Below are 28,000 nucleotides of genomic sequence, written 5' to 3'. Positions count from 1 at the left end.
TCTGAATATATGTAATTTCAACCTATTCTTTATTATTTAACAGGAATCCACTGTGAAGAAGACATCGATGAATGCTCTTCAAATCCTTGCCAAAATGGTGGTACTTGTGAGAACTTACTTGGAAATTATACTTGCCATTGTCCATTTGATAACCATTCTGGAATATTTTATGGAGGAAGGGACTGTTCTGATATTCTCCTGGGCTGTACCCATCACCAATGTCTAAATAACGGAACATGCATCCCTCACTTCCAAAATGGCCAGCATGGATTCAGCTGTGTATGCCCATCTGGCTATACTGGGTCACTGTGTGAAATTGTCACCACGCTTTCCTTTGAGGGCAATGGCTTCCTGAGGGTCACAAGTGGCTCAGTTACAGCCAAGGGCTCGGTTTGTAGCATAGCCCTCAGGTTTCAGACTGTTCAGCCAAGGGCACTTCTACTTCTCCGAGGCGACAGGGACATGTCTGTAATGCTGGAGTTGCTGAGTGGCTACATTCACTTGTCAATTCAAGCCAATAATCAGTCAAAGGTGCTTCTGTACATTTCCCATAATACCAGCGATGGAGAGTGGCATTCATTGGAGGTGGTGTTTGCAGAGGCTGTGACCCTTACTCTACTGGACAACTCTTGTAAGGAGAAATGCATCACTAAAGCTCCTTCTCCATTTGAAAGGGATGGATCCATATGCACTTTTCCAAACTCCTTTTTGGGTGGTTTGCCAGTGGGAACGACTGGCAATGGTGTTGCTCTGCTTAACATCTATAATAGACCATCCACACCTTCCTTTGTAGGCTGTCTCCAAGACATTAAAATTGATTCACATCATATTACCCCAGAGAACATTTCATCTGGCTCATCATTAAACATCAAGGCAGGCTGTGTGAGAAAGGATTGGTGTGAAAGCCAACCTTGTCAAAATAGAGGACGTTGCACCAACTTGTGGCTTAGTTACCGATGTGACTGCTACAGGCCCTATGAAGGCCTGAACTGTCTGAGAGGTGAGAGAAGGCAGGGCGCCCAGGAGTGCTATGCCTCAGAGCAGAGTAGAAACAGAAACAGCCAGTCTGCTTCTGCCTGTTATGAAACATAATCACCCCTCAGGACTTCTGCTGCTGGTTGCCTACTGATGAGAAAAAAGAAGTGGCTAGTGATGTGCATTAATTAATTTTGAGTATATTCATAGGACACCAGGGTTTCACTCATGCAGAGAAGTAAAAAATAAGCCCATAGCTCACATCTAAATGGATTTTCATCTTGGTGTTTACAAAATACTATTACGATATTACCATTTGTTGTATATCAGAAATTGATTGTAAATCTTATTTGAAAGAGAATCTTTTGGGAAAAAAGGACTGTTAGACATGAAAGTAGTCAATGCCAAATACTCGTACAATGTTTTGTGCTTAGTAGATTCTTAGTATTTTACTTCCTTGGCCTCCTTTCTATGCAATTCACACTTGCTCCAAAATCATGCTTACGTTTAGCATGTTTATAAATCACCAATTTTATCCAAACACATAATTTTCAAGGTTGCATTGGAGAAAATAGATATTCTACCTAGGTGTCTTAAGAAAAAAAAGAAAGAAAATGTGGAAAATAACAACAGTAAAACTTGGTAGATACCATAAACTAACTGATCTAATTTCTCTAGCAAATCACAGCTTGAAATGTATTTCAAAATCCCTAACGACACATCGTTCCAGAGATTGCTGTTGATAGTGATCAATACATGCCCGTTTCTTTTTATTATTATCATCATGCATTGAAAATGTCTGAGAGGTAATTGCAACAGACTACTTTGAAGTTCAGCTATAATTTACCCCAAGATTTTAGAGTAACTTGAAGTAGGACAACATCTGGTAAATAGCCTTCTCTGCTTTATATGAAGTAAAATTAAAACCAGTCTTAGCCTATCCCTTACTCCATGTACGAATGGCTAAGAATTATTAGAAACTATTCCCGGGTCTCCCCCTCACCACAATATTCATTACAAATCATGGACCTGTTTGACAATGAGGTATGGCATCTACTAGTTCTATGTAATATTTTAAATGAAATGGCAAGTTGTTTTGTGATTTTTTTTTAAAGGAGAAAAGGGGAAATTATACTGGGGCAATGTTCACTTTTTGAAGAAAAATTTAATTGACCCAAGGCAATATTTTTACTACATATACAAAATAACAAACAGATGCTGACTTATTCTGACTGGCTTCCAGATGCAGTGACCCATAAGGTTAATACTGACCGTGGTGGTGCTAACTGTCCTGGTAAATAGATTCAGGAGATGCCAATCCAGTGGGTTCTGGTTTCCTTTCGTTTATTTTTTCCAACTTAGAAAATCACAGAGTTTTTAAACCAAGTTCCTGACTTAATTTCTTTATTCCCCCACACTATTTGAAACTGTTTAACCCTCATGAAAATGCTTGGCTTCAATTGTTATCTTTATAGGGAGGAAGTTCTGGAAAATCTTCTCTTTCTGAAAATTCTTGGTATAAGTTTAAGGAAAATTATATTTTTCATATCATCTCTTAGTTATAAAATTAAAATATTCTGTATTTGCTGTTATGTATGAGGAATGCTTGCGGAGGAGTTTGTTCCCATTACAAAAGATGCACTCTGTAATGAGAACATGGAGTCTTTCTGTCATTGTCCATGTATATTCAAGGGCGAGGATATGGACTAAAAAGTACAAAGGCAGACTTCACCCAATTCATGATCTTGGCTCAGTATTTCCCAGCCATGGTACACATGCAATGAACAACAGACTGGATAGAGGATGTAGTTGGCTGACTCACTGTGAAAGACATGGAGACTTCCTGGATTTAAAGTTGATCTTTTTAAAATAATCAATTTTGTCTCAACAAGGAGAGTTCTGAAAACGGTTTCTCAAAGCTTGGTTCCCAGAACTGTCTGAAAGGTTATCTCAGCGTATCTTGTGTTGGCTGTATAAGAACATGGAGCTTCCAAGATAACGTTCAGAATAAATATGTCACCGACCTCTTGCCTCCTAGAGAATATTTGATTTGTAGAGGCAATTTACATAAATTTTATCATCCATCATGCATCTAGACTTTGAGAATCTTGTCCTCTTAGGATTACTGTTTCTTAGTTATAGAAGGAGCTTCACTCCATGACTGAATTTTTTACGGTTGTGCCTGCAAAGTGCAGTGGCTCAAACCTCTGCCTACATACCTTCAGGAATGAAGAACTTGCTAACTCCGTCTTGTCAGAACTTCCCCAAAAGTTGTTTCCTTATGCTGAAATAAAATATGATTACCTTTAGCTTTCTTTCATTGGCAGCATTGTAACTCTCAAGACCATACTAATATAAATCTTACATCTCTCTTCTTCTTGAGAACACTTAAATATTTGAAGAAAAGTATCTTGTATCATCCAAGCCATCACTTTTATCATTTCAAACATACCCAGTTTCTTTTAATGTTTTCCGTGTGACATAGTTTTCAGACACTTCATCAGCTGCTTGCTTGCTTTGGAATAAATTTGCTTATCTGGTTCCTAGATGTGCCTGACGATGCAGAGAGACACAAGACTATAACTTCCCTGATCCTACATTATGTTCTTCTGTTTGGCAGCCTAATGTTACATAGACCTTGGGGCAGCCACATTGCATGATAGGCTCACTTTGAGTCATTGTCACTCATGGTGCCACAGAGTCCCGCTTCTTCCACCCTAAACCAATGAGATGCATTTAGACCTAAATGACTTTTATTTATTCTTAAGAAATTTCATCTTCTTGTATTCCATCAGTCATTCAAACTTGTGGAAGCTATGTTTCATCTGTATTTGTTGTCCCTCTTTGTGACGTATCAATAACACATATGAGATTCGTCCCTTCCACGTCCACAGACAAGTCATATGTGGCTTCAGGTGTTTCTAAAGTCACATAGCAAATCACATACTCTGACTACTTGCTTGTGATTTCTGAAGAAGAATGAAATTCCTGGAGAGTCAAGCTTCTGAGAAAAAAATAGCTCTGTGTTCTCTCTGTCTTTTAATCCGGATCCCCAAAGTGATGCTGCAGGCATCCTAGGATGACTAGCAGGGACCTCCACCGTCCCAGAGGTTGAGTGATTCTGTGCATATTTTCAAACCTCAGGAGCTTCAAGAGCCACATTTTCTTAGTAAGCATTTTGTCTCATGAAAGTGCTGCAGTGTATTCAGAGACGTTAACCTCTTCAAACAGGTTATTCTACCTAACAGTACTCTTTGAAAGCCACCTGTAGTTGCCTGGAGCAAATGCAGATTCAAAATGCAATGTTCCTGTAGGAAATCAAGTCTGAGTTCTGAAAATGTAGCCTTTTATGCAAGAGGTCTTCAAACACAGACGGTCACCTAGGCAAGTTTTACTATAGTTCAGCTAAACTAAAAAATGTCTTACCTTTGCCCAACCTTCAACTGGACCATGACGACATTTAAACATGATGAAATATGTTCTTTTTTCTGGTTATGATTGGGATGTAAAAACTTGAAGATGGCAATATCTTAAGACAATGCTCTTGTCAAGTTCATTAGTGATTTCTAGATTACAAAATCCAATGGTCAATTTTCAGTCCTCATCTTACTTGACCCACAGTAATAGTTAACTCAGTTGAACACTCGCTCTTCCTGAAAACTCTTTCCTCACTGTGTCTTTTATGGGACATCACTCTTCCTTGGTTCTCCTTCTATCTTACTGGCTCCTCTTTTGTCACCTCCTTTACCTCCAAATGTCTAGTGCTTAAGGGCTCAGTTCCTGGACCTCTTCTTTTCTCTCTGTATATTCACTCTCTTGGTAATCGCATCCAGTCTTGTGGCTTTATAGCATATTTACAATGCCAAATCCGAAATTATTATAGTTAGACCAGAACATCCCCCTTGAACCTCTATATCTAACTGCTTATTAGACATGTCCAACCAGATATCTAATAGGGCATCTAAATTTAATATCCACATTAAACCCACTTTCTGGGGGGAAATCCCGCTTTTCCCCCAGATCTGTTCCTCCTGTTTTCTTCCCCATCTCTGCAAATGGAAACTCAATGCTTGTAGATGGTTGGGCCAAAAATCTTGGAGATGAACTTGCCCCAGAAAATCCTCTTGGTTCCACCTTGAAAATATTTCCAAAATCTGACCACCACTCACCATCTTCACCATTATGACTCATCCAAGCCACCATCATTTCTCTCTTGAATGTCTGTAATAATGTCTCTACTTTCTTCAGGTTTTTGCTCAAATATTACCTTCTCAGAGAGTTCTTCCACGACTACTGCATTTGAAGTTAGAACTCCACTCCTACCCTCAGCTCCCCCTCTTCCATTTCTCTACTTGGCTTATTTTATTTATTTATTTATTTTTTCCTTGTGAAGAAGATCAGCCCTGAGCTAACATCCATGCCAATCCTTCCACTTTTTGCTGAGGAAGACTGGCCCTGGGCTAACATCTGTGCCTACCTTCCTCCACTTTATATGGGATGCTGCCACATCATAGCCTGACAAGCGGTGGGTCGGTGCGCGCCCTGGATCTGAACTCGGGCTGCCAGCAGCAGAGCGCGTGCACTTAACCACTACGCCATGGGGCCAGCCCCATCTACTTGGCTTATTTTATACCAAAGAACCTATCACCACCTGACATACTATATAGTTTGCTTCTTTACTTACGTCTGGTCTGTCCTCCACCAACTGGAATACAAGCTTTGGGAGGACAAGAACTTTTGTTCCTACTATCTCACCAATGTTTTCGTTGGTCAGGGTTCATTTTTATGCTTCTCAAAGGTTTTCTTGCAGTGATGCACATTGATAGTGTTGCCACGTCAGTGCATCACTAACTTCTCTGACCACAGAAAATGCTGGGTGAGTTCAATATTCAGCTTTGTCCCTACTTCTCTGCCTCTCATGGCTCTCCTTCTCCCAACCAGGACCACAGAAGGAAGTCTCCTCCTCTTCATTTGTTCAACTGCCTTGCCTCATTATTATTAAGGGTGTCATCCAAAAAGAGGATTTGCAAATCTAATTCTTGATTTCTGTCCTTTCAAAGGAAACATTAGGTTTACTGACATTTGCTTGAGCATGCTCTAAATAGCAAAGATGATGACTGCTTGCATAGTCTACTTACAGATGTTGCAGGAAGAGATCTTGCCCCCAAATTTCTTCCACCAAGTTGGAGTACAGTAGTATCTGATAGTCCACCATTAAGCCCCACCTTTTTAGGGCAGTGAAGAAGGGGTTCATAAGTTTACCAGTGCAGAGATCTTCTCTTTCTCTTTTGTGATCAGTGTACCTCACTATAAACTATAAACCAAAATGTAGTTATTTTTAAATAAAGTAAACTCAGAAGTTCAGAAAATCAGCTCAAATTGTCATTGTTCAGCCTGATCTGAACTTTAAAAAATATGTATGGGGCCTTCCCAGTGGCTTAGCAATTAAGTGTGCATGCTCTGCTACTGGCGGCCGGGGCTCAGATCCCAGGCATGCAGCGACACACCGCTTGTCCGGCCATGCTGAGGCCATGTCCCACATACAGCAACTAGAGGGATGTGCAGCTATGACATACAACTATCTACTGGAGCTTTGGGAAGAAAAAGGAAAAAAAAAATGGAGGAGGATTGGCAATAGATGTTAGCTCAGGGCCAGTCTTCCTCAGCAAAAAAAAAAAAAAAAGGAGGATTGTCATGGATGTTAGCTCAGGGCTGATCTTCCTCATAAATAAATAAATAAATAAGTAAATAAATAAATAAATAAAAGTATGGAGCCAGCCGTGGTGGCTAAGTGGTTAAAGTTTGGCACTCTCACTGCTTCTGCAGTCCAGGTTCATTTCCCTATCGTGGAACCACACCGCCATCTGTCAGTTGCCATGCTGTGGTGGCGGCTCACACAGGAGAACTAGAAGGATTACAACTTACAACTAGGATATGTAACCATGCACTGGGGCTTTGGGCAGGGAAAAAAAAAAAAGAGGAAGATTGGCAACAGATGTTAACTGTTAGCTCAGGGCGAATCTTTCCCTGCAAAAAAAAAGTATGTATGTATTTGTGTGTATGTATATATATTATATATATACATTAATCTTCTGCCTCTTCATACTTGTGAATCTTAAGATATGTCTTCTTTATTTCTCCTGTTCTGTTTTGACATTGAAGAGTATGTGGCAGGCAGATTTGGCCAAGATGACTCTACTGGATACGCTGTTTTTAATCTTGACGAGAGTTATGGAGAGAACTTCACCCTCTCCATGTTTGTTCGAACACATCGACCATCAGGCTTACTTCTAGCTTTGGAAAACAGCACTTACCAATTCATCCGTGTTTGGCTGGAGCATGGCAGACTAGCAATGCTGAATCCAAGTTCCCCCAAATTAGTAGTCAAGTTTGTTCTTAGTGATGGCAATATCCACTTAATATCTTTGAAAATCACGCCAAATAAAATTGAATTGTATCAGTCTTCACAAAACCTAGGATTTATTTCTGCACCTACTTGGAAAATGCAAAGAGGAGATGTCATCTACATTGGTGGCCTGCCTGACAAACAAGAGACTGAAGTTAATGGTGGATTCTTCAAAGGCTGTATCCAAGATATAAGATTAAATAACCAAAATCTGGAATTCTTCCCAAATTCAACGAGCAATGCATCCCACAATCCAATTCTTGTCAATGTGGACCGGGGATGTCCTGGAGACAACATGTGCAAGGTAGGATTATTCATACCAAATGTGTCCATGTTGTATGCTAAAGTTTGATTTTGTGAAATTGATAATTTATTATAACCCTTCTTTGTATGTGAAGATGATGTTGCTGACCCACCAGCCGTAGAATAATATTTCATCAATACTTTCCCAGCAAGACTGGGGGGTTTATATTGAGCCATAAAAATATGGCCTTGGCCTTACTGGCATCATGGTCTATTTAATTAACCAAGATAACTCCATTTACATGCTTCTCCTACTCCCACAACAACCAAATTACTTAACAATAATCATATTTTAGTTCCCAAATTCTTAATGGCATCCCAGAGTTTTAACTGAATTAACTCTTTTTGGAAGATACAATTAACTTTATCTTAAATGCCCAACTACATTATATTGAACTTCTAAGTCAACAAGAAAAAAAATCTGAGAGGTAACTTCCTTCTGGTAGTTGTATTTGAAATTCTCTGAAATATAATTTCTCAGAGCCCGTGCTTTACTTTATATACTTTGTATGCTCTTCTAAAAGCTACTTAAATGTGTGAAATTGTCAGCTCTGCATGAAGTTTCAAAGGAAAAGACAGAAACACATTTATTGATATCCATTGAACATTTATTGAGCTCTGACTATTGCTATGCACTGGGCTTCCTTTTAAATATACAAAAATGGGGGCCGGCCCGGTGGTGCAAGCAGTTAAGTGCTCGCGCTCCGCTGCAGCGGCCCGGGGTTCACCGGTTCGGATCCCAGGAACCCACTGACGCACGGCTTGGCAAGCCAAGCTGTGACGGCGTCCCATATAAAATGGAGGAAGATGGGCATGGATGTTAGCCCAGGGCCAGTCTTCCTCAGCAAAAAAAGAGGAGGATTGGCAGATGTTAGCTCAGGGCCGATCTTCCTCACAAAAAAAACAAAAATAAAAAATAAAATAAAATAAATAAATAAATATACAAAAATGAATGATTGTGACATTATTGTAGGAGCCTTCCAATGTGCCACTAGCAATTTTACATGGATAAATTCATTTAACTCTGTTGAATGACTACTGTGTAAAGCAGACATTGTTATTATCCTCATTTATGTTATTTACAGACAAAGAAACTGAAGTTTAGAAAGGTTATGTAACTAGCCTAAATCACAAGTTAATAGTGGAACTGGGATATAAACAGTCTGAGGTTTCAGAAACTCCTTTTCAAATCCTTTCATTTTGAATACTTTGTGAGAAACCTTGTGAGGACGCAAATAATGATAGTATGTCTCTGATTCAGAGGCCAAGCAATTGAAGGGGGTCAGGGGTGGTCACTGTAGTGGGACCCAGAGGATCCAGGTACCAAGCTTCACTGTTTGACTTTGTGATAGGATCTTGGGCTTCAAGAGGGCCCTCAGTTTCCTCATTGGTGAAAATGACTAATAATCTCTACCTAAAATGACAATTAGTGTAATGGAAAGTTCCTGGTTATTTGTAAATTACAAGGAATATTATTACACCTTTTAAAATCCTCCCTGTGTTGTGGATCAATCTTATATATTTTCTCTTTCTCTCTCTCTCTCTCTCTCTCTTTCTCTGTCTCTTTCTATCTCTATCTCCATTTCTCTCTTTCTCTCTTAGAAAAGAGCTGGCAATGGGAAGAGTAAATTTTATTCTATTTAATAACCAATGGTTATAAAATGTTTAAAATGTAAATATGTAGGAAATTAGCACTGAAAACAACAGATATGGGGTCTTGCCTCACCATGTCCGTATTGAGTTGCCGGTATTTTTTATACCTTTGATTTCTCTTCCGCTCAGTCCAATCCCTGTCACCACGGAGGTGTTTGCTATTCCCTGTGGGATGACTTCTCATGTTCCTGCCCTGCGAACACAGCTGGGAAAGCCTGTGAGGATGTTCAGTGGTGTGAGCTCAGCCCATGTCCCCCCGGAGCCCAGTGCCAGTTGGTGCCTCAAGGATTTGAATGTAGGTGGCGTTCAGACTTACCATCCAGCCAGTTAAGTTGGGCATTTCGCTTGTTTCAGGAGGCAACCCAGAAAAAGAATACAGACAAAAGCAACTTCCTATAGAAACCTGTGATTTTCTCCCCTAACATGAGCAGTGTGATAAGCCAGATTGGCCTCACGCCGCATCCTGCCCTGGGTTTCTGGGTGGGAAATGGAGGTCATAGCAACACCAAACCTAGATCCTTGATCATTTAAAGCTAATTTCTGGGGCCGGCCCCGTGGCTTGGTGGTTAAGTGCGCGCGCTCCGATGCTGGTGGCCCGGGTTCGGATCCCGGGCGCACACCGAGGCACCACTTCTCCGTCCATCCTGTGGCCGAGTCCCACATACAGCAACTAGAAGGATGTGCAGCTATGACATACAACTATCTACTGGGGCTTTGGGGGGAAAAAATAAATAAAATCTTAAAAAAAAAAAAAAAAGCTAATTTCTGAAGAAAGAGTTAACCTGGTAAAATCTGGCTTTTCTTCCCTGGTTATTGGGAAGACAGTAAGTGCACTGGTGTTAGCACACTGTCATTGATTAACTAGGAGACCACAGACAGTTCACTCGATCTCCATAATCTAAAACTTCCTCTGTAAAATGGAGATAAGATATCTACTTTGTAGGTAGACAGATGTGTGTGTGTGATGTTTATATGACTTTAGGTGTAAAGAGCCCAACACACCAGGCCCTGAATTACTGTTTGCTATGAGTATTTCCCTCGATCTGAAAGGTGTTCCTGCCCATCTTCAGCACTACAGAACACAGTTTCCCAAATGTTAACAACTATCTTCACAACTTTGACATGTCTACGTACCGACCACATTATTATTTATGTTCTGTCTTCTCTCCTATTTCAAATAATGCACAGTCCAGTCTATAGCCAACTCTCTGTTTGCACTGAATTCTAATCTCTTCCCCTTATTCAAAAAATTTGCTTCTAAAATTTTTCTCTCACTCTCTAGCATCATAAATTTTTCCATCAGCATATAAGCATATTGTCAGATTTCCTCATTACCAAAAATTTTCCTTGACCACTCCCATCCCCACTAGTTACCATCCCATTTTTCTGCTTCCTTTTATAGTGAGAGAAACCCTCTAAAGAGTTGTCCGCAGTATACCTCTGATGTCTTAGTCCATTCTTTCCTTTACCCCATTCAGCCAGGCTCCCACACACCAGCACCACCTCGGTCCTGAACTCTCTCAACCCAGAGCTTCATAGGTTGCCTTCATCGCTTCATTTAGTTTCTACCCAAATGTCCTCTTACCTGGCTTTATTTCTTTTCAATATCTCTTATCATTCTTTCATGTTTTGTTATATACGTACTTGTTTACTTGTTCATCGTCTTTCCTCACTAGAATATAAGTTTCAAAAAGAAAGGAAATTTCCTATTTGGTTTCTCACGTTACTCTTAGCACTTAGCATATACCAAACGTATAGGAGGTTGTCAATAAATATTTATTAAATGAATAAATTAGCTTATTATTTTTCTTTAAATTAACTTAGTATTTTCACTAACTGCTCTAGACTTTATATAAGTTATCTGTGTACAATAAAAAAATGCATAAAATACCTTGGAAAACATTGCACTAAAATAATGGAACGAAACTAGAGGATAGACTGACCTCAAGTCCCTATCAGCAGCATCCTATGTAGACTGAGCCCCAAAGTGACTGAAGAAAACAGAGGAATATATTTACTTTTATGTTGCTATATTTTAAAAACATATATTAAAAAGTTACATTAAATGTATTGCACGATATGTGGAATTGGGGAAGTTTCTTGAAGAATACATATACTTTTATGTTTCGTATTTGAGAAGTATATACTATACACATGTATAGTAGCATAAAGCATAATGAGCTGTCATAAAGAATGTATTCTAGCTTCTAATATGGGACAGAATTTTTTTTTTAATTTTATTTATTTTTTTTTTCCCCCAAAGCCCCAGTAGATAGCTGTATGTCATAGTTGCACATCCTTCTAGTTGCTGTATGTGGGACGTGGCCTCAGCATGGCTGGAGAAGCGGTGCGTCGGTGCGCGCCCGGGATCGAACCTGGGCCGCCAGCAGCAGAGCGCGCCCACTTAACCGCTAAGCCACGGGGCCGGCCCTGGGACAGAATTTTAAACACAACCTTTTTCATTTTTCTACCTCTGAACTGCTTGTTTAAAATAATTTAGTAATTATTCATTGTATTCTTAATCTTTCGACAGAAATACTAAAGATGTTAGTCCCAGTTATGTTCTTCAAACATGACATGTTTACGTCATTTTGAACATTTTCACGTGGGGAGAAAGAACAGGATTTCTAAAGACGGTAGCAGTGCAAGAAGCACACCCCTGATGCCCGTTGTTCTTCAGTCTGCACGGGAATCAGTTTAGGGTTTGGACACAGCATGTTAGAAAGAAGTGAACTTCACTGCTACTGCGTCGCTGCTACGGAAGGAGTAGCAAGTCTGCCTCTGACCTCCCGGAAAGTCTCAGGAACATTTTTTTTTTTAACTGTGACATATTAATGAAGGGAAAAAAAGTAAATTGATGGGAGGGGTGAATTTTTCCTAATTGACAGGCAGGAACTCTAGAATTCACTTTTGCTACTTTGCATAATTTTAATTTTATGTGATCTTATGACCTTCTTGCATTTATTTATTTATTTATTTGTGAGGAAGATCAGCCCTGAGCTAACATCTGTTGCCAATCCTCCTCTTTTTGCTGAGGAAGACTGGCCCTGAGCTAACCTCTGTGCCCATCTTCCTCTATTTTGTATGTGAGACACTGCCACAGCATAGCTTGATGAGTGGTGTGTAGGTCCGCATCAGGGATCCAAACCTACAAACCCAGGGCCACTGAAGCAGTATGCAGAAACTTAACCACTACGCCACTGGGCCAGCTCCTCTTTCGTATTTTTTTTTCTAGTAAAATATATTGAGAAGATTAGGTCTAATAGAATAACATGCTCTTGCAAGTATAGCTCATGCATTACCCTGAATTTTCCTTCAGGACCTTAATCATCTCTCTCTCTCTATCAGAAAACCAAGATTTAAAAATTTACAACCACCTTAGATACAGGCATGTTATTATGATAAAATTCCCTGAAGAAAAAGTGAAATATAAATGTTGTCATGTGTCTTGTGGTTTTTACGAAGATCACAAGAAGTGATTTCAGTGTGCTCAGCAGTGTTAGTAAAATGAATTTATACAGCATCACAGACAGTATTCTTCCTTTAGGAGTTGAGAGCTAATGAGATTTGTCACTTTAATATTTATTTAAAAACATGTAATGAGATACTTGTTGCTCTTTTCCTCCCTAATCCCAACCCCAAACCTGGTGGAGAAAACAGAACAGTCAAAAGCAATAAAGTCAAGTGAAATTTCAATCCAGTCAGATAATACACTTGAATGATAGACTTGAATTTTCTCCCACTGTGGTTTCTAATTATTATCTCACTTTCCAGAATTAAAGATTGAATTATTTCTATAGATTATTCATTTAGTAATATTTACTGAACACCTGCTATGTGTCAGGTAATGTTCTAGGCATAAGAATTTATTTATTTATTTTTGTGTGTGTGTGAGGAAGACCAGCTCTGAGCTAACATCTATTGCCAATCCTCCTCTTTTTTTTTCCCCAAAGCCCCAGTAGATAGTTGTATGTCATAGTTGCACATCCTTCTAGTTGCTGTATGTGGGACGCGGCCTCAGCATGGCCGGAGAAGTGGTGCGTGGGTGCGCGTCCGGGATCCGAACCCAGACTGCCAGTAGCGGAGCACACATGCTTACCTGCTAAGCCACGGGGCTGGCCCTAGGCATAAGAATTTAGTGATAACCTAGACGGAGGTGGTCCCTGATCTCATAAAGCTCATGTTCTAGTGTGGAAAGACAGACAAGGAACAAGTAGGAAAATAAACAATGTAATTTCAAATAGTTATAAGATGCTATGAAGAAAGTAAATCTGAGTAATAGAACAGAGAGTGGATTCAGGGAAGAAGCTATTTTAACTTGGATAGTCAGGGAAAGCTTCTCAGAGGAGGTGGCATTTGAGCACATGTCATGTTGAGAAAGAGCCAAGTATGGGAAGATCTAGGGGAAGAATATTCCAAGTATAAGCAACAGCAAGTATAAAAGGACTGTTTTGGGAACAAGCTTCCTGTCTTCAAGGAGTAGCAAGAAGGTTTTGTGGCTGTAGCATGTGAGTGAGAAAGACAGTGGTAGGAAATGGAATTGGGGAGTCAGTCAGGGGTCAGATCATGCAAACTCCTGTAGGCCATGATTAGGATTTAGGAATTCTTTCTAGATGTGATGGTAACCAATGGAGATCTTGAGCTAAAGTGTGGTTGTTATATTGGTCTGCAGAGCAATGGAAGCAGGGACGCCGAGAAGTATAACACACATATTTGTGTGCTGATACCTATAAGAGAAGGGTTGGTAGTTGGGAGTGGTGCCCCACAAATGAGGTAGAGACAGTGTTTTAATGTCAATTTCTACCAAAAGGTAGAAGAAAGTGATAAGAGAGAATTGACCACTGAATTGAGTAATACAAAGGTCATTGTGACCTTGACAAGAGTGGTTTCAGTGAAGCGATTGGAACTAAAGGCAGAGCGGCGAGTATTAAAAAGAAAATGGGAGATGAGAAAGTGGAGACAATGAGAATTTAAAATTATCTGGAGAAGTTTTTCTGGGAAAAGGAATAGAGAATTAAGAAAGTAACGGAGTAGGGGAGGTCAAGGTAATGCTTTGGGTCTTATGTGTGTGTTTATTTTTTTAAGATTAGAGCAGTTACAGCATGTGTGTGTGCTGAGAGAAAACAACAAAAAGGGAGGGAAAATGATGGTGCAGGACAGAGAGAGGTTAAGTGTAGAAACAATGTCTAAAAAAATGAAAATGAATGGGACCCAATGCATGACTAGAGGGGTTGACATTGGATGGTGCGTAGGATAAACCTAGTTTTTTGCCTGAGGAAGGAAAACCTGGTTCTCTCTCCTATGTGTCTTTGCTTCACTTTTACACTACTACCACACTCACAACACTTCTGACACCACATGTGTGGGGGTTTTCCCTCACCAATCAACCCTGCAACACCAGTTGGGTGTCCTACTATTTAGCTCAATTTAATTTGCTTCTGATAGCATCAGATCCCACAGGTTAAGGGCTCAATTTAATTTGCTTCTGATAGCATCAGATCCCACAGGTTAAGGGCTCAATTTAATTTGCTTCTGATAGCATCAGATCCCACAGGTTAAGGGCTCAGTCCCACAATACTGGCCCCACCCTACTTCAGATGCCAATCGCAAGTCCAGGTTGTCACCTGTGCTTCTGACTGATCAGCTATAAATGGGAAGTTCCCATGACCCCCTCCTTTGGGTTCAATTAATTGCTAGAGGGGCTCACAGAACTCATGGAAACACTTACTTAACGTTGACCAGTTTATTGAAGGATGTGATACAGGATACAGATGAACAGCTGTAGGGTGAGGTCTAGGAGGGTCCCTACCGCAGGCGCTGCCGTCCCCAGGGAGCTGGGGTGCATCAGCCTCCCAGTGTGGATGCGTTTGTCAACCTGGAAGCTCTTCCAACCCTATACTTATGGGAATTTTATGGAGGCTTCCTCACATAGGCATGATCAATTATTAACTCCATTTCCAGCTCCTCTCCCCTCTCTGGAGAATGAGGGTGGGTCTAAAAATTCCAAGCTTCTAATCATGGCGTGGTCTTCCTGGCGACCAGCCCCCATCCAGGATCCATCCCGGAGCCCACCCAGAGTCACCTCATTAGAATGAAAGATGCTCGTAGTGCTCTTATCACTTGGGAATTTATAAGAGTGTTAAGCGCCCTGTGTCAGGAACTGGTGGCAGAGAACAAATACATACGTTTTCTATTATCTTACAGATTTCTATCTGTAAGGAAGGATGTAAGGACAATGCATCCATTATAACAGAACGGAAAGCACGGTGGGTCCAGATACTGTTAGGTTTACAGATTCGAGATTACAGTTCTCTTTCTCCCTTTTTCTCAAGAAAGTCTCAAAGGAGAGCATAAACTGAGATAGGGTTAGATATTTTAAGAGATGGAGCAAGGTGTGAATTAATGATCCTGTAGAATTGGGAAAGCACTTTAATAGAAAAATGCAATAAGATTGCCCGGAAGTGCCGTGGTGGCGTACAAGCCGTGGGCATAAAAGAGAGCAGCTGACGTGGTGACATATTTTTGCCCAGCCAGATGAAGCTGCCTGCATTTAGGCACAGAATTGGTAGCTTGGCACATCATTGGAGTTTGCCAGCTGGGTGAACCAGCCATTTGGATGACTGCCTGCTGGTCAGCTTAATCTGAAGCCGGACTCCACTGTTAGTGTACTGCATCCCCAACGCTAGATTCATGATTCCTGCGTGCTCAACTTCTCTATGTATAAAATGGATAATGTGGTGGCAAATGTAAAATGAATGTTGGAATGTATTAGATGAAAAAGAAATGTATGGTTTGGGTTTTGGTATCAGGCCATCCACGTTTGGCATTCTGGCTTTATTATTTGTTAGCCATATGATATGAGAAAATGACTTAAACTTCTGTGAGTCTCGATTTCTTCTTCTATAAAATGGGGGGTGATAATAATAATAATAAACCTGTCTTCAAGAATTCTGTATTAGAAATAATATAGAGGCCAGCACAGTGCCTCGGCTATATCAAACAATACATGATGGTAGTAACATGATGGCCATTAATTTTAGTAAAGGTAAAGAAGCAAACATTACTGATTTAGTCAAGTTGCTGATTGCTTTGCTTTCTCTCTTTAGGCACTGCAAATGCTGTTTTTAATAGACAAAGCAGTGGAATATTATTCAGGAGCAATGGGAATATTAGCAGAGAACTCACCAACATCACATTTGGCTTCAGAACAAGGGATGCAAATGGGATCATATTGCACGCAGAGAAGGAGCCTGAATTCCTTAACATTAGCATTCAAGATTCCAGATTATTATTTCAATTGCAAAGTGGCAACAGTTTTTATTTGCTGAGTCTGACGAGTTTGCAGTCAGTGAGCGATGGCATATGGCACCAAGTGACTCTTTCCATGACAGACCCACTGGCCCAGGCCTCCAGGTGGCAAATGGAAGTGGACAACCAAACACCTATCGTGACCAGTGCCGTTGCTACGGGAAGCCTCAACTTTCTGAAGGATAATACAGACATTTATGTGGGTGACCGAGCCACTGACAATATGCAGGGCCTGCGAGGGTGTCTAGGTACAATAGGAATTGGTGGCGTTTATCTCTCCTACTTTGAAAATATTCCTGGTTTCATTAATAAACCTCAGGAAGAGCAGTTTCTCAAGATCTCTATAAATTCAGTGGTTACTGGCTGTTTGCAGTTAAACGCCTGCGGCTCCAACCCCTGCTTGCAGGGAGGAGCTTGTGAAGACGTCTACAGCTCTTATCGCTGCTCCTGTCCCTTGGGTTGGTCAGGGACACGCTGTGACGTCAACGTTGATGAGTGCTTTTCCAACCCCTGTATCCACGGCAACTGCTCCGACGGAGTTGCAGCCTATCGCTGCAGGTGCGAGCCTGGGTACAGCGGTGTGAACTGTGAGGTGTTTATAGACAATTGCCAGAGTCACCAGTGTGCAAATGGGGCCACCTGCATCAGTGACACCAATGGCTATTCTTGCCGCTGTTTTGGAAATTTCACAGGAAAATTTTGCAGGTGAGCATGAAGTTCACATAAAACTTGGTCTTTGGAGCTATGCTCTACATTTTCCTTGTCAAATTGGAAAGCTCTCTCCCCCAGCAGGGGTGTATAGGCTGTGCTGAACAGGGGTGACACTGGGCACTGCCATCACAATTTGGTCGTGTAAAGACAGGATCTCACCTGCTGGGATGTTCTACACCGAAGAGGGGTAGTTCTTTGGCCAGACTTCAAGCAAAATGTTTTCTCAGTCATCTTTGTTAGAATATGTCTCGTGAACTACAGCCCCAAAGTCTTAAGGCCTCAGGAAACAATTACGTTTACAATAAATGCAAAAGCTGAATTTTAGTATCATTGGAGGAAGTATGACTGCTACCTCTAAAACAATGCCCGGGTTATTTCAGCCAGGTAAATCTTGTAAAATCCTGAAAAGACTATGTTAAAGTATAATTTCAAAAAGGTGAAATCATGACTCTCACACAAATATAAATGAACATGTTTTGATGATTTTATTTGTCATTAATTAATGAGGCATTAATTAATCTCATTAATTAACGATGATTTTGTCATTAATTAATGAAGTAAGATATAAAACCCAGTTCAAAGGACAATGTGTTTATAATTATATATATTTTATAATTATACATATTTTTATAACATATTATAAATAGAGATGAGGAAATGAATTTACCAGTAAATGTAAAACTGTTTAATGCCCTACAGGGCAACAAAATTAGTATTTGAAACCATCTTTTCTGCAGTGTGACAATCAATTGTATCACTACAGATAAATTCATTTGCATTTGATGAACAAGATCCATTTGTATTAATATCATTTTCTATAACTTACAGAGTTGTAACATAGCGTAGTAAAGAAAAGCTAAGGCATACACACTACAAAATCAGATAATCCTAGAGGATCCTTTATATAACACCCAGCATTCCATTGAAAGAATACCCAATGATCTCTTTTGCCCATTTTAAAGTATTTTGCAATTTTTTTCTAAAATTACAAAAGCAGTATTTTAGGTCTAGTAATCACTTCCGTTTCATGTTATATAAACAGAAATAAGACTGAATATTTTCCTGCTAAGTCACATTGTTTAAACATTTCCATGTAAGTAGAATTCATTATTGTTCTTGCAACTTATACTTGTTTTAAATTCACTAAACAGTTGAGTCATATGGGGAGGCAAGAGCGTCGTTATTAATAAGCAACTCACTCCAGGACTTTAGCAAGAACACCTGGAGTGGGTTGGTGGCCTGTAGACATTACACTAATTGATGGTGGTACCATAATTGGATGAATCTCCCAGTAGACATAACATGTGGCTGTACCTTTAAGAAGATGTATTTATCTCCACAACATTTATTGTTGTTCAGACCTATGAAGGCAAGGCACAGTGTTAGTGCTAAGTGTTGACATTCCAGTAAGACGCCACTTCTCATGAGTTAACCGACTCATTTGCCAACAGGGAAACTGCCTGTTTAAAAGCAGAAGACATTCAGGATCAAAATTAATAATACTGCCATGGTGACTTTGGATAAGTCGAATAAACATATATGCCCCAGTAATTAGTTCTCCAGTATTTTTTTTCTGCCTAATTCATCAAAGTCAAGTTCTCAAAGATTAAAGTTCTCAAAAGTACCTTCTAATGAGATTCAAAAATTGTTTGTTAAATGTAAGATGTATACAAAGCTTCATATTTGCATTGCTAATTGAACTCTTTCAAAGCTGGATGACATTTTTGGCTCTTTTGAAAAGCCTGTATGATATTTTCTTTTTAAAGTCGAATTGGTTAGCTCTTATGGGAAGAGACACACTTACCATCATATAGGTTTCTCCATATTAGCTGCACCACACAGAACAGGACAAAATTAAATTCATCATATATTTGCTGAATATTAACTATGTACCAGATACCATGCACACGCACGGTATGTCAAGCGACCTGAGAAACACCCTTAAAATCTTTTAAATCAGTCCCTTCACACTACTGGATTTTGTCTTGCAATCAAGTTCTGCTTAGCTTCTAACAATTTGTTCTGCCTTTTCTAAGGATTCCTTAACATCTAGAGCTGTGTTGTTACACAAAATAGCGGCACTCTGAATTCACACATAGTTACCGCTGAGTGCTGTATACACACCTGGGCAGCATTTGGTTTGCATTCTGCTGAGCTATGAATTATTAGATGGGGGAGCATGTGTTCGCAGGGCAGCTGGAGTTCAGCTCTGAAAGCCAACAGAGAAATCACATGAGTGCTTGGGCACCGGAGTACTGGCCTTTCTTTCCCGGCCCTTACAGAGATGCAATTCTCCCGTGGCCTGTGTTGATTTATTAGCAAAGCAGCAGCAAATCTGGCTATAGCAAGTTTCTTTCCAACACTAAATTTATTGCCACTCCACGGCATAGATCTTATCTCACCAATGAAAACTGGGTAGAAATGGAAGATGTATGGCCATGCTCGCTACAGCGCCCTCCAGCAGGAGCTGCTTATGAGAAAGTGACTCTTGTCTAATGCAGCGCAATTAAGCATTTATAGCACAGCCAGCCTGCGTACTTAATTAATTTGGCATTGACTCCATATATGAACTTTTCCAAAAAGTTTTCTTCAATGAAACGAACAAGATGAACAGCTGTGGCTGTTTCTTTTATCTCTCTAGACACACCAGATTACCCTCAACGGTCTGTGGGAATGAGAAGACAAACTTCACTTGCTACAGTGGAGGCAGCTGCACAGAGTTCCAGGGTGAACTCAGATGTGCGTGCCGGCCAGGTTTTACTGGGGAATGGTGAGTCACTTAGATCTCTATAGGAGGAAATTCTGGGCTGAAGAATGGTGGGATTATTCAAAGTTTATTTCTCCTCTAATTTTTCATCTCAGTTCCCATAGGAAAATCTAGGCTGAAATATATGTCCAGCCAGAGTCAAACAATAAAAAAGAAGAAAAATTACAGTTTAGGTCAAAGTGAAGAACACTTTATTAGCCAAGACTTCAAATAGGGAAATATGTCTTTGAAAAATGTAAACTGTGATATTTTTCTTTCTTATAAGTGCTGGTTTCATGTTTCTTTCCCATTAACTGTAACACATGATGCAAATATAGTTGTTGTTGAAGTAAAATAAAATAAACCTAAAAGATTGCCTCACAGAATTACCTAGCCCCCTAAAAGTATATACGCCTTATCTATGTGAGTCCACTTGTCCCAGAGAAAGCCTTCAACCCTTCAACCCTAATGCATGATTGTTGATATAGAATTGGTCAATGGCTTCAGACAGTCTGTGACCTGCTGAAAATGTAGGCAAATTTGGATATGCATCTAACTGGCTGAAGATGAGGTCAAGGGTAAAAAGGGTTCATACCCCACAGCTATTATCAGATTCTCAAAAGGAATCAATGTCCCCAAAATGATTACAAACCAGGGCTCTATATGCTATAGATACTATGGAAGCATATAATAGTTAACCACTTGCTGAGCACTATGCCATGCACCTTACAAATATTATCTGTAATTGTTATTATTTCCATTTTGCATTTGTGTAAACTAAGGCTGAGAGGTTAAGTGGAATGTGCCAATCCAGATATATGCTTCAGCAAGGCTGAGCTGCCTTCAAAGCTTCTGCTCATCCATTGGATGTGCTAGTGTAAATGTATCAAGAAATCTTTGCTTGCAACAATTAAAAGAAAATAATAAAAATGCTCCTCCCTCTCACGTACCATCCAGGGCAAGATATATTGATCTCTGATCAAACTTCCTACATTGAACAAATTAGATAAGCTAAAGTCTAAGACTTTTGGCAAAGAGATTTTGACTGAATTAATTTTTTCCAAAAGGGTAGTTAATAAAATAATGGGTATACTTGTACTCCACGACAATTACAGTTTGGATTAATTTGAATTTTCTCTTTTTCAGCTGGTTCTTTTGGCATCACACAGATACAGCTCTTGTGCCATTTTCACAAAACAGGTTATCTAGGATACACCTGCATTTCACCTCCAACATTCAATGTCATTTAATCTAGTTCTTGCTCTTACAGCCTGCTGTCAGAGGTTGGCTCCAAGTGGCAAAGCCAGGCCAAGCATATATGTGCATGGAAGGATATAGCCTTGAGTCATATTCTGCTTTTCATTGCACCAATTTTATCATGCAACATATTATTAACCCAGAGACCATTCAGTTGGCCTCCGATTCTATATATCTCCAAAATGTTGCAAATATTTCCTTGTCCTAAATTTTGAACAACTCTTTAACTATATTTAAGTTCTGGTTGTCCTGCCTCAGTGTCACAGCTTAATGCTTAATGTCACATTGATGCTTAATGTCACATGCAGAGAACTCATGTAAAGCCTTGGATTATTTTTCTCTGCTACTCACACGTTGTCACTGTTCACAACAAACGTTTCCCTTTCCTCCAACATTTATTTCTTAAAAATATATATATATGGCATTTAAATTCAAATTATTGATTTGAAATGTGGTAAGAAAAGGAAGTTCAAGGTTTTCCTTCCTCTCCCAAGAATCTTTTCATCTGGATAAACTTCTCTGCTGCAAAGGAATTTCTAAAATGGTGAACACGTGTTCCATAGATTCTGTACTGTCAGAGTCCTTAACCATCAATTGTTAATTCATCGATGCCAATGGATTGATTTATTTTGATTTTCCTTCTATTAATTAACCTCTCATGAAAGCTCCAATAATGTTTATAATGAATGTGTATGTGTTGTGCACTGTTTAGCTCAGAAAAGAAATATATAAAAAATCGAGAAAGAATAGCTAGAGGGAGACTAGAAAATACCGGGCAATCTCCCAAGGCCGAGGGGCACGTGACTTCCATAACATCCAAAGATACTGAAAAGCTGTCTTCTTGCAAATTGCCTTCTCTTCTGTCTGGTTAAACCTCCAACTTGGGAGTGTCATCCTGGCAAGTTGTAAATGATGGATGGTGTGAATGCTCTGGCCCACCCAGGACAGAGAGTGCTTGGCAGGCTCCCGAGGGTTGTCAAGTTTGGCTCAGATCTAATCAGAGAAGTCTTCCAGCCCAGAAGCCTAAGCCAAAAAAGGAAAACAAAACGTCTCAGCTATGCTTGGTATCCAACGGGATAAGGAGATGTTTTTCTGGGAAAGAATCTTTTTTCCCTTTATCCCTTGGGTTAGCCCTGCCCCGCCCACCACCTCATCTGCTTTCATTTTGAGCCTAGTGATCAGTGGATGCTCCACGCATGCAAGTTCGAGCTTTGGGGAGGCGGGGAATGAAAAATTGTTTACATTAGACTTCAACATTGTAAGCTGCTCTGTAAGATTCTTGAAGCTAAGATTTTATATGAATTTCCCAAAGAAAAAGAGATGCTGTAGTTACTGCTCTGTCCCAGGGCCTGGCAGAGTGTTTGCACATGGCTAGTGCTAAATAAATATCTACCGAATGACTCGAATGACTGATGAGAGAATTAATCAGAAAATATACAGAAAAACAAGTTGTTGGTGGAAAATTAAGTGAAAAATAGTTTCCTCCCAGAGAAAAGGAAAATTTCAATTTACCTTAGAATTGATATCACTTGTTTTGGAAAAATTGGCCTTTGAAAGTCACTCTATCTGAATACTCAAAAATTATGCTTAGCTATGAAACAGATTTATTGGCAAGTGAAAACTTCTGATTATCTACTTTTGCTTTTGTTTAAAAAATGGTATTCCAAAGGAAAATAATCCAAAATCTCCCAGAATAAACCAAATTCTTTCTTCTGTCTTTGATCGGCTTTCCCCTTAGCCGGAGGGTGCCGATGCATTAGAATCTCAAACTGTAAGTGTGGGTCTGCCCTGCAGACTCCAGTTGGCAAAATGCAGCCTCCGTCTCACGGTTCCTAGGTGCTCCCAGTAAATTGAACTTTCACAAGGTGGTGAAGACATCCACACTCTTGAGGGAGAAACTGGCCCTTCTTCATGGCCCAGTTTTCTCTTGGTTTCTAAATATTTGCATCCGTTTTCTCATTCTAATTAACTGTTCGTGTGTGTGTGTGTGTGTGTGTGTGTGTGTGTGTGTGTGTGTGTGTGTGTCTGTACAAATTATTTCCATTAAAACCAAAATTTGTTAAAGGAATTTTAAAGACCATCTCCCTCATTGTCGAGAATATGTAAATTGTGTGGGGATTGGTAAATTAGACCGTACTGTTCTAGGGAGAGAAGGCAAATGTTTTCTTTCCTCATTTCACAGCCAATTTTTTCAACAGGGACCCAGGTTTCTGCTGTTTCTGTTTGTTTTCAAGGTGTGAAAAGGACATTGATGAGTGTGCCTCCAATCCGTGCCTGAACGGAGGCCTCTGCCAGGACTCGCTCAACAAATTCCAGTGCCTCTGCGACGTGGCCTTTGCTGGCGAGCGCTGCGAGATAGACGTAAGCGGCCTCCCCTTCTATGTGTCTCTCCTGCTCTGGCAGAATCTCTTCCAGCTCCTTTCCTACCTCATTCTGCGCATGAATGATGAGCCGGTTGTTGAGTGGGGTGAACAGGAAGATTACTAATACACATTGGAACATTCCCACACTTAAAAGCCATTGACTTTCGAGAGACGCCTTGACTCATTTTAGCTCTCTAAAAAAGAAAATAAAAACCATCTTGAAAATTAAAATAAAGTCAATCATTTTATGAGTATATCAAATATTTGCCTATTCTAGCTTTAAATGTAAAAAAAAAAATAGTCTTCTTAATATAACAAGAAACATCTCATCATTGAGTGTATTTAGCACAAACACATCATTCTCAGCGCTTCCGTAGTTGAATGACCACTGCAGTAAGAAGCCATTTTCTCCTCCACTTGGTTTTTGTGTGGACTCAGTAATGTAAGTTTCCCTCATTCATCCTGATCCTAAGTCATTTAATGTTCTTTCATTCCCATCTAGTATTCATGACGTGACCTTTAAAAGTTACTGATTAAACTTTTTATATCCATCTATGTTTTTATAGATAGCTATTCAAATGAAGTGTTGCCAGTTCTCTGGTAAGTTAAAAAAGATACAAAGCGAAAGCAGGGAATTACACAAAGTCCCTAAACATGTAGAAAGAAAATTTTCTGATATAATTGGTATCAATGCTTGAATTATGCCTCACCAGTATAATTTATGATTCCACGCAAACTTCTCTCCTCCAACAAGGCAACAGATGAACTCTTTCTCTGTTTCTTTTTCCTGCAATACTTTCTATCCAAATAGAATAACTTTTGGTTAATTGCTTATCAATTTATGAGCTTGTTGACATTTCTATCAAATGGACTATTTCAATTGGTTTTCAATGAGTACTTAATAAAAAATAAGTACTGTTGTATATGCATACACCAAAAAATATATATTATGAAACTTGAATTTCTCGGAGGCATATTTTTTTAAATTTGCAAGTAAATTTATCATCTTCAAATATCTTTCTGAAAAAAATCATAGAAGCATAGAACCTATCATAATCAAAATATATTTGGCAGTATGATTCTTTTAATAAATATATACCTGAAATTATGGATCTACAAAGTAAATTAATTAATAAGATATGAAAAAATTTATATGTTCTTGTTTACCTTTAGTAGAGTATATAAAATAATAATTAGAAAAAAACTTTATTTGATAATATTTTTAATTGCTTTCACTGGCATGTTAGCATCTGTGCTAAATATCTTTGCGTCGATGTACCCTTACAAAGGAGGCATTATTCATGTTCATTTAAAGGGAAAATAATTTGATCCTATGGATTAATTTAGAAAGCAACTACAATAACAATAGCCAGCCAAATGTCATTTTGTAAATGTGTCTATGTTTTTAGGAGCTAGTTTGAAAATGTAAGGGTAATTTATCGATTGGGTTATATCCAATACTCATTTAGTCTCAATTGTTTTAAGAAAGTTGTTTGTCTGTGGAAATGACCAAGGTAAACCTAAATTACCATTCAAAACAAAGGGACAAAATACTATACTATAAAAGCAAAGGAAATATATTTAATTTTATTTTTCAATAGTAATAGAAGATTTTACGCAGCTAATTCATATCCTGTGGAATACTGGCAGTCATTTCAAACTGGAAGCAACTAATTTTGAAGTCTTTCCTTTGTGTGCATCTATTTCCATGGCATGTGCCACACTGTGATCTCAGATGATCCATTCCAAAGTTAGATTTTGTGACAAGAGACTTGGGAGAAACCTTCTCATCGGTATTTGCTTTCCCAAATATTTGATGTAAGCGTAAAATAGATTATAGCCAAAAACCTTATGTACATTTACTCCCTTTTGGACACATCCGTAATTATATACTTACAGGCCATTCCAAATGTCGTATGTTATCTTCCAAATATATTTAAGAATCACTCACCATCTCTTTCTCTGTACACTTCTGATGCCTCTCTTGTCACTGTAATTGTCAATTGCTTTTCTGTTTTCCAAATATCTTGTCATGAGATATCTGACTTCAAACAAAAGTAATGTCCCTTTTCTCTTTATTCTTCTGTATTTTCGATTGCACTGTTTGTGACCATGGCTTTTACACATTTGCACAGAAAAATAAAACTTTTGTTTCTGTATCTTTACTTCCCATCCTCTGATAACTGTCTTCATTTGCTTTGACTGTGTCCTGCATGGTAAGATGTCCACAAGCCAGACACACATGCATGTGTGCACGCACACACACACACACGCACACCACATAATGAACACAGAAGCACCAGGGATGATCTTCCTGAATTGTGGTCTCTTTATACAGATGTGTCACTGCAGGTAAACATCTGTGCCATCAAAGTCAGGGTCCCGTGTACTTCCCCTCTCTGGCAAGTACTCCTCTAGTTAGCATTCTAGAATTGACTACATCCCTGATTGTTCTTGCTCTTGGTTTACATCGTCCCTGCCCAATCTAGCCATAGTTCCACCTGGCTCCAAGGAGGGGCCAGCCCGCCTAAATGACGGAAATTCACACAGCTTCTGAAACATAACCTGCATTTAGTTGAATAAAAAAATAATTTCAGGGGCTGACCCCATGGCATAGTGGTTAAGTTCACACACCCCGCTTTGGCGGCCAGGGGTTCGCGGGTTCAGATCCCGGGCATGGACCTATGCACCGCTCATCAAGCCATTCTGTGGCGGCGTTCCACATATAAATAGAAGAAGATGGGCACAGATGTTATCTCAGGGCCACTTTTCCTCACTAAAAAAAAAAAAATTCATTTTGCTCATTTTTAAGATTTTACATTTGAATAAAATAAGGCTATGTCTCCGTTTTGGGCCATGCCTCCTCCTCCTTTGTGTGTGTGCATGGAGAGTAGTTTTCATCACCCTCCTTTTTGGAGAACAAGGAAGTAGAGAAAATAGGGAGGTTTGGAGGAATTAGTATTTTGGCAGCATGAAGAAACAATTAAATTCCAGTAACACTATTGAGAACCTTCTCTGTGCCAGAGACTGTGATGAGCCATTTTTAAATATATAATTTTTTAAATATAGGGGGAACCAAAGTCGCTCACTTTCCAAATTCTTCACTAAATTGTGTCTAAAGATCCTTTTGCCCTTTCTGAGTTTTAAAATAGAAGTTATTCAGCTTTAATTTCATAAAATTAAAGTGGAGCCTTTTCTGGAAATGGTGATACATAAAGTTTGAGTTTAGTGATTTAGGTAGGAAACCAGTGAAGAAGAGAAATCTACCTTTTTCAACCACCAAAATTATTGCTAACGTGGACTATTTCACTTCTCTGCTTTACTTTTTTGATTTATTCAACAAATACTTAATGAATACCTACTATGTGCCATGATGCCCTGGACTAGGTGCTGAGAACAGAGCTACAAATTAGGCACAATGCTTGCTCACAGGTTGAAGGTCTCGCGGAGGATGAAGGTAAACAGACAGAGAAGGACAGTCTCTGGACCAGCGTTGGGACAGAACTTAGCGCCAGCTGTAAGGGAGCTCAGAGGAGGAGCATTTGCCCAATCTTACAGGTGGACGGGGAAGGCCAAGGGCAGTCCCAAAGGCTAAGCTGAGATGCAAAGGTTAACAGGTGTTAGGCTGTGGCCGGAGGGATGAAAGGTAGAGAGTGTTTCAGGCAGAAGGGGCTGCAGAGGTTGTGCAGTGTGGCCGGGGCATGAAGTGGGTTGGAGCACTGTAAGCCTGAGGCTGTAGAAGGAGCAGAAGTGAGTCCCTGTAAGACAAGTCATGACCTTGGTGTTTCATCCTAGAGCAACAGGCAGGCTTTGAAGGGGTTCAAACAGAAAAGTGACCTGATCACACTTGGACTTTAGAAACATCACCTGGGCTTCTACATAGAGGATGGACTAAAAGAAATGCAAGACTGGACCCAGAAAGACCCATTGAGGAGGCTGTTGCAGTGATACAGACAAAAGGAAAGGACATTCTGCACCACCTTAAATAGTCAAAGGAGAGGTAGAGAAGAGGATAGATAAACAAAGTTTGAGGCAATAAGACCTCGTGATTGCTTGGAGAAGGTGTAGATCTGAGGGGAAGAAAAATTAAATTTGGTGAATATTATTTTTAAAATATTTGTTCATTGCACAAGCAAATAAGTGTAAGGTTCAGCGGGATATCCAAGTACAGTTATTAATTAGCGTGAATATTCCAGTCTGAAGTTCAAGAGACAAAGCTGAGAAGGGTCTATGAATTTGGAAGTCATGATATAGATCTATTGACCTTTTGTATTCTAT

At 39.6% G+C, this 28,000-nt stretch overlaps 1 protein-coding gene across 1 annotated transcript in view; it reads left to right on the top strand.

Annotated features, from left to right (window-relative positions):
- Positions 1-28,000, top strand: part of CRB1 (crumbs cell polarity complex component 1) — a 198,869-nt gene that overhangs the window by 138,608 nt on the left and 32,261 nt on the right. Inside the window, exons 6-11 of the mRNA XM_087424347.1 lie at positions 44-1,000; positions 7,138-7,685; positions 9,467-9,632; positions 16,444-17,350; positions 19,998-20,126; positions 23,594-23,720. Of these exons, the coding sequence (XP_087280473.1) occupies positions 44-1,000; positions 7,138-7,685; positions 9,467-9,632; positions 16,444-17,350; positions 19,998-20,126; positions 23,594-23,720 (2,834 nt within the window). The remainder of the gene's footprint in view (positions 1-43; positions 1,001-7,137; positions 7,686-9,466; positions 9,633-16,443; positions 17,351-19,997; positions 20,127-23,593; positions 23,721-28,000) is intronic.

Source organism: Ceratotherium simum, chromosome 36, assembly GCF_057802395.1.
Source record: "Ceratotherium simum simum isolate JZ-2026a chromosome 36, ASM5780239v1, whole genome shotgun sequence".
Lineage (NCBI taxonomy): Eukaryota > Metazoa > Chordata > Mammalia > Perissodactyla > Rhinocerotidae > Ceratotherium > Ceratotherium simum.
This window is presented reverse-complemented; position numbering and strand designations above follow the sequence as displayed.